Below are 12,329 nucleotides of genomic sequence, written 5' to 3'. Positions count from 1 at the left end.
TATCAATTAACAAGTATATAAATATGAGAAAGTAGGTTATGCATTAACAATATAAAATAGTTTTACACTGTTATTCAATCATAAATAATTATGTATAATAAATTTATTGACATTTATAATAATTACCTCAAAAATCATACCAACAATTAAAAAATTACATTATTTGTGTATAATCATTAAATTCTATAATTATTATGAAAGTTTTTAATTAATAACATGCCAAATAAATTAACATAAGACTAAATTGAAATTTTGGTTTCTTTATTTCCTGCGATTTTCGTTCACTTTCTTAGAAAATTTGCAATTTTAATTCTATTTGATCATGTTTTGCATATATCCATTTGTTTCATGTTTTTACATTTTAATTAATTAAATTATTTTTTATGATACCTTAAGTGAATATGTTAGATTTAGGGTTCAATTGGATCAAAATAAAAAAAATAAAACATACAAAATTGAGAATTAGGCTAAAGTTATGAATTTTTTAAAATAAGGGACCAAAATTATATTACTAATTTTAAGCTTAATATTGTTTTCATACACAGAAACCTAAAGTTAATTTTTCGAAATGAATAAAAAAAATAAAAAAGAGGAGTAAGAGGGAAGTTAATTTATTTAAGGGAGAAGAGTATTCGATTCTTAAACTTTATGTCTTTCTCAAATAGATACTTTAAACATTATTTTCTTCCCAATTGACTCCTAAACCTTATTCCATTTGAAAATAAATATTTTAAACTATAATTTTGTCTCAATTTATCATTAGACTTTGCCTCTTTTTATACATAAACACTTAAATCCGAATTTCATCTCAATTAATTCTTAAAATTTACTCCTTTTTTTTATAAATAATATCTTATATTAAATTGAGATTAAATTACTGACAAAAAAGAAATGTCAATTGTATATTTACTTTAATAAAAAATTTTATAAATCATTTTCCAAATATTAAATCATAATAAAATTGAGCATGTAAAAAATAAATAAGAAATTTTTGTTGTTTTTATTATTTCCTCTTTTTATTTCTTCTAAATTCATACTTTTGTTAAATTTTGACATATCAAAATTGAGTTTCATAACCAAAAGAATTAATACATGATTAATATTTAAGGAAAATAATTATTGAATTTTCCTTGCATTTAGTATTTTAATTCTATTTTAGTAGCAAGTATGGTTATGTTTGGCATAAAATAGTTGAAAAATTAACTAAAAGTTAAGAAGTTAGATCAAAGTTGCTAAACTAATTTGTAACTGAGAACTAAGTTAAAAGATTTTAAACTAACTTATTTAACTCTTAAGTGTTTACCAAACACTACTAATAAGATTAAACAAGTTTTTTTATCTAGTAAAAAACTTAAAAATTAACTCAAATAGCGTCTCAAACATAGGAATTTGGGACAACGACCAAAATTAGACGATTTCAATAATCCATTATTGTTATAATTGATTATAATCAAAGTCAATTTTTTTTTGGTTAAGTTTGGTGAAAAGTGGTTTGAAGATAATAACTTTGGTTTGGATGAAAAAAAATAGCTTTTATGTAATAAAAGAGTATGAAAACAGTTGAAAGCGAGAAAGAAGCTATCGAGATAAGCATGTTAGACAAGAGTAGATAAAAAGTTATTAAACTAACATATTAATTTATAAATATTTGGTAAAATTATCTTGTTGAAATATTTGATAAATTAAAATTTACAAAAAATGAACATATTTATATGATATTATATATTTTTTTATTTAATTGTTAAAAATATAATCAAGTGTATTTATAATTTGAGTTTTTTTCATTAATTTTAAACTCTTGCAATTTTTTATTTATAGATTAGTAGATTTAATTATATTTTTTAGTTTCAATTATTATACTATTTTATATTAGATCTTAAAATATGATAAGATTTTCTCCGTAGTTGTGAGACATACTTCTCTGAAGATGATGTTAGCCTTGGTAACCAGTCATGACATGCACTTGGAGTAGATGAATGTGAAAACAACCTTTTTTCATAGTGATCTAGAGGAGTAAATTTACATAGAGCAGCCATAGGGGTTTAGTAAAGGTGGACCAAGTCGGTTGGTTCGTAAGTTGAAGATGTCTTTGTATGGATTAAAGCAGTCTCCAAGGCAACGGTACAAACAGTTTGATTCCTACATGCTTTGGATTGGCTACAAGTGATGTGAGTATGACTGTTGTGTTTATGTGAGAAGCCTTGATGCTTAGTCTTTTATTTTTCTATTACTATATGTTGATGATACGCTGATTGCTGGCAATCATTTGTGTGATGTGAATGAGTTGAAATCACTGTTGAGCAAGGAGTTTGACATGAAGGACTTGAGTCCTGTCAAGAAGATTCTCGAGATGGAGATTCACGGGGATAGGAAATCTAAACGACTATGGCTCTCACAATAGGGTTATGTTGAGAAGGTGCTAGACAAGTTTAACATGAGCAATGCAAAGCCCGTGAGTACTCCACTGGCAAAACACTTTAGGCTTTCTGTAGATCAATATTTGAAGACAGATTCTGAGTTGGAGCACATGTCAAAGGTTCTCTATGCCAATTCAGTTGGTTGCTTGATGTATGCTATGGTGTGCACTAGACCGAATTTATGTCTAACAAACAGGCCATCTATAAGAGTAGAGACATATCTTGTTGTAGACCTTCTGTCATCCAAATCACCAACCAGAATCCATATATCCTGCAAATGAAGGATCACCCTGCTAACTACCAAACATAATACCATGACCTGTTGTATCCTTTGGGTACCTCAAGATCCACTTCACATGGAGTTGATTGCTTGATGTATGTTATGGTAGTGCTGCATCGATTGGATACCAATCCACGCCAGGCTTTTATACCAAATAGTTTTTGCAATGGAACAACTAAACAACAAGTGCCTGCTTTTTAAACAAAACAAAAAAAAAAACAACCTTCCATCATTGGTTGAAAAATCACTTTTTGAAAAATAACAACCTTTTAAATCATTTATGTAATGAATAGTCTTAGAATAAAATTAAAATTTATGATAAATTAATTACTCATAATCTGTTTTTCATATAAAGGACCAAATGTAGGTAGTATTACTCAAAATCCATCACCAAAGTAAGCTATTGACAACCACCCTCTCATATCTCGGCTAACTCTATTGGATTTGAAGCTTGATACTAGTCATTTTCTCTTGTAAAATAGAGAAATTATTAGTTGATCCCAGATCGCAACTCTAGTTCATGATTTCAACTAATTTCTATATGATATGTGATTAATTATTTTCTTTTATATTAAAAAACTTAAATAAGTACCACTGATAGGTTAGGCATAGAGCGAAGACTTTTAGTAATATAGAAAAATAGAGACATAGATATTATAGAAAGATTCTATATAGATAACTATAAGTGTAATAGTAAAGTATGCGCTACTGAGTGATTGGTCATTGGACATACAGCCCTGGCTTTTTTTCTTTATTTTTAATTTAAGCTAGTTACGAGTTAGAAGATTCAATATCGTACTATGATTTCACTATACGACATTATTGTGTGGACCATCCAATAATAGCATCCAGACATAATAAATCAAACCATAGATTTGACATATGAAATTAATTAGGCTATACCCATTGGTTGGCGCGGAAACCAAAGCAAGAATAGTCTACTGTATTATTGAATTTGGCTTTTTATTAATGGATTTGACAAATGAAATTAATTAGGCAATATCCATTGGTTGGCGCGGAAGCCAAAGCAAGAATAGTCTACTCTATTATTGAATTTAGCTTTTTATTAATTTTATATTGTATAAACTTAACCCTCCCATCTCCATGACACAGAGAAATAATGGAGAAGAAAAGCATAACAAGCAGAGCACATTGTTTAGTGCTAGCATTTCCAGGTCAAGGCCATATCAATCCCATGCTTCAATTCTCCAAGCTATTGGAGCGTCAAGGGGTGAGAATAACACTTGTTACTACTCGTTTCTATTCCAAGAATTTGCAAAACGTGCCTCCTTCCATTGCTCTTGAAACCATTTCTGATGGGTTTGATGAAGTTGGGCCCCAAGAGGCTGGGAGCCCCAAGGCCTATATAGATCGCTTGTGCCAAGTTGGATCAGAAACCTTTCATGAGCTTCTTGAGAAACTTGGCAAATCAAGAAACCATGTTGATTGTGTTATTTATGATTCATTCTTCCCTTGGGCACTAGATGTTACCAAGAGATTTGGGATACTTGGAGCTTCTTATCTCACTCAAAATATGACCGTCAATAATATATACTATCATGTTCACTTGGGAACGTTGCAAGCTCCACTCAAAGAGCATGAGATTTCCCTTCCCAAGTTGCCTAAACTTCAACACGAGGACATGCCTTCTTTTTTCTTCACATATGAAGAAGATCCATCTATGCTTGATTTTTTTGTGGTTCAGTTCTCCAATATCGACAAAGCTGATTGGATCCTATGCAATACATACTATGAGCTGGACAAAGAGGTAATTACTTAAGAAGATACTAATTAAAATTACTTACATTCTATATATGAATGCATTTAAATAAAATGCATTTTTTTTTGTGTGAAAAATTGTTACATGCATCACATACATACTATTTCGTTTATCTTTGTAAGATTAAATTAATCACTTGGTCAACAGTGGTCTTTATTTTAAGTTTTAGTTCAAGAGGATTTTCATCAAAATGAGAACAATGATAAGAACCAAGTGAGTGGTTTAGCCTAACTTTAATTTTAGCATATAATGCTTTCTGACTCCAAGTTATTTTTAGATTGTAGATTGGATCATGGAGATTTGGCCAAAATTTAGGTCCATAGGACCAAACATACCATCTTTATTCTTAGATAAGCGATATGAAAATGACCAAGATTATGGGGTCACAGAATTCAAGAGGGATGAATGCATCGAATGGCTAGATGATAAGCCAAAAGGGTCTGTTGTTTATGTATCGTTCGGGAGTATAGCTACCTTTGGTGACGAGCAAATGGAAGAGCTAGCTTGTTGTTTGAAAGAGTCCTTGGGCTACTTTTTGTGGGTGGTTAGAGCCTCTGAAGAGACTAAACTTCCTAAAGGTTTTGAGAAAAAAACAAAGAAAGGCTTGGTAGTGACATGGTGCTCCCAACTAAAAGTTCTTGCTCATGAGGCTATAGGATGCTTTGTGACACATTGTGGTTGGAATTCCACTTTAGAAACTTTATGCTTAGGAGTCCCGATAATTGCAATACCATTTTGGTCAGATCAAAGCACAAATGCAAAGCTTATGGCGGATGTTTGGAAGATCGGAATTAGAGCTCCTATTGACGACAACAAGGTTGTGCGTCGAGAAGCACTAAAGCACTGCATAAGGGAAATAATGGAGAATGAAAAAGGCAAAGAGATGAAAAGTAATGCCATTCGATGGAAGACCTTGGCTGTAAAAGCTGTTAGTGATGATGGTAGTTCTCATAAAAATATTCTAGAATTTACAAATAACTTGTTTCATCCATAAGCTTCATGCATGCTAAAATTACCAATTACTCGCATAAAGACAATTCCTATTTTATATTTTCACGAATCCCTGTGGTCAATTGTATTAAGAATGTCCTTTCTAATGAAATCCATGTACAACAGATTTTAAATGCATTATGCCTTGCATATGGCCTTCTTTGAGTATATAAATACATTATTCATGTATATGTATATTTTTTCCTTAAATGTTGATGACATTAATTTATAACATATATTCTCAATTTACATTACTACAAAATATACATTCAACATCATCAATTTAACATCAGCTACAAGAAAAATCGATGTTAAATTATACGCGACGGTATTTTCGTAAATAATTTGAGTTTCTTAATATAGGTTTTTAAAAAATTGATGTTGCTAGTAATTACTTAACATCAGTTTTTTAAAAACCGATGTTGTTAGTATAATGTTAACATCGATTTTCAAAAAATTGATGTTAAGTAATTACTAACAACATTGGTTTTTTTTTTAAATCGATATTGTTAAATGAGTAGAGAGTGTTGCTAGGTGCACCAGCTTTATTGCTTGTGCACCCAACATTTTTTTAATTCCAAAATTATCCTGCGTCGAAGGTACGCGAGTTCGTGGTTGATCTGTATGTTTAAATTAAACTTATGGATTACATGATTCGTATAAAATATACGAATCATGTAATCCGTAAGCATAATTTAAACATACGGATCAAGTTGATCCGTATGGTTTGTATGGATGAACTTGATCCGTATGAGCCATACGGATCAATGTTGATCCGTATGAGTCAACTTGAGTGAAAGACATTTTCGCCTATTCACTTAAAATCTTAAAATGCTGGGTGCACCAACAATAATGCTAGGTGTAACTAGCATCACCCATGAGTAGATAACATTGGATTTTTTTTTAGCCATGTTAGTTTTTTTAACACTTCAATAGCAATAAGTCATAGGTTGTTGCTTGGGGCACCCAGCAACCTGGATGAAAGGGCAAAAATGCCTTTCACCATTTCCTATAAAAGCCAAATAGTGATTCATCCGTACGAGTCACTATTCAATTTTTTTTTATGTGCTCTTCCTCCTTCCTCCGTTCTCCTTCCTCCTTCCTCTGTTTCGTGCCTTCGTGACCGTGCCATTCGTGGTTCCGCTGCTGTTGTCGTTCGTGCTGCTGCTGCCACCGTGACCGTGTTGTGTTGTGTTGTTGCTGCTTCTTCTTTCTTCTTCTCCTTCGAGGTAAGTTATCCTTCTTCTTCTATTGCTGTTTGTTTGTGGTTGTTACTGCTTGTTCTCCTTATTGATTGCGTTTTTCTTGGTGTTCACTGCGTTTGTCTTCTTCTTCATTGGCATTTTCTGCGTGTGTTCATTGTGTTTTTCTTGGTGTTCTACGAAAATGAGGCATACAGATTGGCAATCCATATATGATTTTTTATAAAAAAATTATGGGTTTTGTTAGTTAAAAGCCATACGAATTGCCAATCCATATGACTTGTTTTTTTAAAAGAAATTTATGTCATACGGATTGACAATTCATATGCTTTTTTTTTAAAAAAAAAATTCTCATACGGATTGACAATCCATATAGCTTTTTTTTTAAAAAAAAAATTTGTCATACGGATTGCCGTATGGCTTTTTTTTTTAATTTTTTTTCCGTCATATGGATTGTCAATTCGTATAGCTTTTTTTTTAAAAAAAAAAATTGTCATACAGATTGTCAATCCGTATGGCTTTTTTTTAAAAGATTTCCTGTCTTAAGGATTAGCAATCCGTAGATTAGCAATCCATATGGCTCATATGGATTGCTAATCTGTAAGAGTTTTTTTAAAAACAATCATTTTTTAAAAGAAAAAAATAGGAATAACGAAAAATATTTATATTCATTTTAGTTTGTTTATTATTAATTTTATGAATGATTTATTTATTTATTGAGTTTATCTAAGAAATGTTAGTAGGATTAGATTACAATTTAGAGTAGATTAGATTAGATTTTTAAAACAAACATTAGATTTTAGAAAGAAAAATTAGATTAGAAACAAGAAAATGTTAGTAGAACAAAAATACTAAAATATTATTTTGTCAAATATATTTCAGAATGTCACGCTCTCGTGCGACGTCATCACGTTGGACCAGCCTCAATAAGGAACTGGAATAGCTTCTTGCGAATGTGCCTAGTAAGAATTATCATATAGTTACTTGAATGTTAATTCTGTTTTGTGCTTGAATGCCTGTTAATTGCTCGATTATGTCAGAATTAACCATTGACGAGCACAGAGAGTGGAGGGAAATGACAAACATGATGCAGAATGTCGCGGCTTCACTAGAGGCTTTTTTCCAGACCGTTCACATCAGGGACCAGGTCATGTTCATTTTGATTTAATTAACATTTGATTTTTCTGTTATTTCGTATAACTAACCAACCTTACTTTGTGATATGACATGTAGATTTTCGGTGAAGTTAGTAAGGTATATGCTGTCAAGTGGAATGACGTACTGGACGGTGTATGACATTTGGTTGACAAAGACGGAAATTATCATAACGTTGTGTACAATAAAGATCTGGATAAACCAACCATTGTAGCAGGGTGGACAACACTATGAGATTTTTACCAGTTGACCGGAGATCATCTAGTATCCTTGCATCATTATGGTAACAGTGTAATTTTTCTTACCATATTCAAGATCATTTGCCTGCCCAAATCATTCCCAAGATGACACTCTTTATACCATCAAGTGTCAGGTTCTATTACCTTCAAGGTTTATCTCACTGAGCAGAAAGTTACCTGTAGCAGTCTGGTAAATAACTTCCTAATTTAGTTGTCAGCATTTCTTTATTTTTCAAGTTTTAAATTTCATAACATAAATTGTTGACATAACATTTCTTTATTTGTCAGGACGTTCCAAGTAGCATGTATTATTTTCTTAAAGACAAAGGCTGGACGCATTTGCACTTGGAGGACGTTGCTGAATGTCGACTCGTGTTCAATCATTTTAGGAAGACACTTAAAATTGGAGTCGGATGGAAACATTTATGCGAGACCTTGTCATTGACCGTTGACATGGGAATAGTTTTTGAATTCATTGATCCCAATGTTAATCGTGTGCTCTATTGGGCGTATTTATGAATAATTTAGGATTTTGAACATTTAATTACTTTGAACATTTTAATTATTATGAACATTTTAATTATATATTAGTTGTTTTATAATAATTGTTTTATCATGTGTTGATTCTAAATTTGTTACAACAATGTTCTTATATATAATAGTTGTTTTGTCATGTATATTATTATCCCATTGTTTTTGAAAAAAATTGGTCATGTTTTTGAATTAAATTATTTTTAATTAATGACTAAATGAATTTTTTTTTTATCATTGTTAAATCTAACCAATTACTAAATTAATCATTAAAATAATTTTCTTTTATCATTGCAAAATTTTGTAATTCACATGACCATAACTGAATTAAATTTTTCTAATTGATTTGTTTTAAGAAATAACTGAATTAAAATTTTCTAATTGATTTGCTTTAAGCAATAACTTAATTAAATTTGTTTAATTGATTTAATTTATCATTGTAAAATTTAAAAGAAAAAAATTAAAAATGATTTGGCCGTACGGATTGGCAATCCGTATGCCCATATGGATAACAAGATGGTAACACTCCGTACACTCCTTTGGTTGAACATTCGAGGACTTGCTCTTCTCACTTCACTATTTAACGCTGATTATTTGTTGTTTCTTTAATTTATTTATTTAATTGTCGCTTTTTGCTTGTAATGCTACTATATCACGTTGATGGCATGAATCTCTTCCTACAAATGTCGATTTTGTTATATATATGTAGTTTAACCTGTGATCTAGAATTACAGGCTGAATGGACTTACTAGTATGTCTTGAACTGTTTTAAAATTGAAATCCTTGTATAATTTTTTCCCCTCAGTGGTAAAATTATTTGTAATTTTGGATATTATGGTGTAGCTTATGCTACATTTTGTTGTTTTTGTTCATCTTGATTTAAGCTATGTAGCTTTGAATGTTTAATGTAATCAAGAATTAGTGTCATGCTTGATTATACGAGCAATTTACTTTCCAAATGCCAATTGTGATGGTGATGGTGAGGGTGGGATGGGGTTTGGCAGAGGTCACAGACACATTCCCTTGTGAAAAATGAAAAAATAAAATAAACAATGAATTATAACTTTTGGGTTAGGAAAAAGAAGAATTCACTTGGGAATGGGGTTGGTATATTCTCTTTCTATCAGTTCTTCACTTCCCCTCTGCCCTTAATTCTCTCTATTCTTTTTTTAATTTATCCAACAGGTTGTCCTTGCTGCATCCATTGTGAGCAAATCTGGGAAAGGTGAGTTCTCTGCAGCCCTCTACACCTGACTCATTCCATCCTTGTTGGGATTATTTTCACTGATAGTGTGTGTTAGGCTAGTTCCTTTTTTTAGTTGTTGTATTAATTATAACCTCAATAACTGATAATTTCACCAAAGGGGTGAGAAACACATTAGACACATTGCCCATTCAAGGTTCATATTTTTAGAATATAATTATAGAGTCTGGACATGTGGTCTTTTTTTTAAAAAAAAATATTATTTGAATTTTGAACACCCATAAGCTGTAACTGTGTTACTTATCCTTCACCATTAAAAAATAAGATGACCTATATTCCTTTGCTATTTAGGTGAAACTATAGTTAACTTCCTTTTTAGTAATATGAATTCCAGGCTATATAGTTTTGGAAAATATATTATATTAATTCCTGTTCCAGGAGGGGTAATTGCTTTCCAGCCATATATGTATTAATGAGACATGTGAGTAGTCTGCTGTGAAAGTCGTATCTTTTGGCATAAAAGATAATGGTGAAAAGAAATTTTTTGAGTGGATCGATGCTTACTTGTTATCTATCTTTGTGGTGTTGAAACTTGAAAGTTTTGTTTGTCTTCTTAGTATTGCTATTTTGAAGAGCTGAACTTGCCTTGTTGTCTTTGTTTTTACGATGCAGAGATTAGGCTGCTTATAACATGTACCTGTGTCATAGTTATTAGTAACTAGGAAATTGGAACTTACTGTCTCAGTAGCTAAGTAGCTCTTGATGCTGACATATGCTTTAGAATATGGCTAGGTATTGTTTTTATTGACCAAGGTTGTGAATGATTTATTCTTTTTTTGTGATACTAAATGTTTATCCTATGTACGTCATATCATGGTAGTGTATACACAATACAATATTATGTGTTGTAAGATCAACCTTTAGGTTACTAGTTTTTGTTATTTTGTTGATACATCTTAATTTTATGTTCCAGCTATTAATTTCTTCATTTACAAAACTTTACTCTATAGTTATACCGCTAGCAAAATAGAGAACTCATTATATAAACAAAAGAGCACAACATGCAAACACCCAATAGCTAAAGTTAATAAACTCTAACGTACATATATTATTTATTCTGATTACTCCCTAAATTCAACATGTCATTGTCTCCTCATTTTAATTTAAATTAAAAATGTTAATTTATTAATATATATTATAATATAATTGTTTTCATATATTATTTATTTATTTTATATATTATAATCTGAATTTTCATAAATTAAACTTGTTTTGCAATTGATTCTCAAGTTATCAAACATAATATTATGTAAATTTCAAATATTCTTCATTAAATTAATAATGAATGAAAAGCTGACAGAAAAATATCTTGTTTTCTATTCTTTAAATAAAGAGATCAATGTGTTAAAATGTGAACTTTTAATTTGTTCTTGCTCCTCTGCAACTGGATTGTGCTATTTGAGTTTCTCTTGGTTATTATTGTTAAATATGCATATTTTTATTTATGTTATTTAAAATAAAAATTCTGAATTTGTGTAATACAAACAATTTTCTGGAATTTAATTGCTAGTTCCTAACTTGATTAATGGGCCTTTTCATCAATATTTTTAGAATTTGGCTTCAAAGGATCTCTCAAGAATGGCTGAGCCAATAAAGGAGCTAGATATTCTGTTGAGTCAAGTTTATTTCATTAGCTTGGTTCCTATATTTTAGTTATTGTTTTTCTAAAATAATTTGCTTAACTTTTACTTGCTTTTTAGATAACTGCTGGTTTGCCTTTAGATTTTGTGCAAATCCTCATCGTTTTGAGCTTGATAATGTCAGGTAAGTAGTACTGAGATTTTTTATCCCTTCTATTATATGATGAAGCAATTTTTAGAAGTTTAATTAAAAGAAAACACATCCAAAAACTATATTTTTATTCTTTTGTTTAAGTCTTGTATACATAAAGGGTTTTCTTTGGATATAAATATAGAAAAGAAAGGTTAGGTTAAATATGTTTTACTCCCTATAAATATAGAAAATTTTGGTTTTATCCTTTAATTTTCTTTTTGGAGAATGATAAAAAAAATATTAATGAAGTGACAATACTATTTGTATTTGTAATGAAGATAAGTTAGTCAAATGTGTATTGTTATTGATACTATTTTATAATTTTCTTGATTCTTATGAGTGAATAACCTTGAATAGTGAGAGTAGTTGCTATGTTTCATAGGCTATTTGTCAATTTTGAATTTTGAGGTCTTTCTCAGAAGTATACCTTACTGTTTGATAATTATTGTTTAAATTTGTTTCTAGATTAATATTATGAGATTGTAAGTAATGTGGTATTGTAATAAAAATAATATTTTTGAATATTATAATTTAAAAGTAATGAGTGTTAACATCACTCCTCCTAACAGGTATTCTATCAATGGTTAAATTTATTAGAAATTAAAAAATAATCAGAAAATCATTAAACAAACACCCACACACACAATCCATTTAATTAACATTAATAATTTGTGAGTAACTCATTCATTCTTTCAAAC

At 30.2% G+C, this 12,329-nt stretch overlaps 1 protein-coding gene and 1 long non-coding RNA gene across 2 annotated transcripts; both read left to right on the top strand.

Annotated features, from left to right (window-relative positions):
- Positions 1–3,771: 3,771 nt before the first annotated feature.
- Positions 3,772–5,677, top strand: LOC114398026 (UDP-glycosyltransferase 74G1-like). The gene is made up of 2 exons (XM_028360137.1): positions 3,772–4,465; positions 4,755–5,677. The coding sequence occupies exons 1-2, from the start codon at positions 3,818–3,820 to the stop codon at positions 5,469–5,471; spliced, it is 1,365 nt and encodes a 454-aa protein (XP_028215938.1). The 5' UTR covers positions 3,772–3,817; the 3' UTR covers positions 5,472–5,677.
- A 283-nt stretch (positions 5,678–5,960) lies between these two features.
- Positions 5,961–8,668, top strand: LOC114399827. The gene is made up of 5 exons (XR_003663842.1): positions 5,961–6,696; positions 7,552–7,631; positions 7,710–7,816; positions 7,903–8,253; positions 8,352–8,668. It is a non-coding gene; the product is annotated as an uncharacterized LOC114399827 (long non-coding RNA).
- Positions 8,669–12,329: the final 3,661 nt, after the last annotated feature.

Source organism: Glycine soja, chromosome 19, assembly GCF_004193775.1.
Source record: "Glycine soja cultivar W05 chromosome 19, ASM419377v2, whole genome shotgun sequence".
Lineage (NCBI taxonomy): Eukaryota > Viridiplantae > Streptophyta > Magnoliopsida > Fabales > Fabaceae > Glycine > Glycine soja.
This window is presented reverse-complemented; position numbering and strand designations above follow the sequence as displayed.

Coding starts and splice junctions, on each gene's coding strand:
- LOC114398026 (XM_028360137.1), top strand. CDS start 3,818: ATGGAGAAGAAAAGCATAACAAGCAGAGCACATTGTTTAGTGCTAGCA. Junction 4,466..4,754: donor ACTATGAGCTGGACAAAGAG/GTAATTACTTAA, acceptor AGTTATTTTTAG/ATTGTAGATTGGATCATGGA.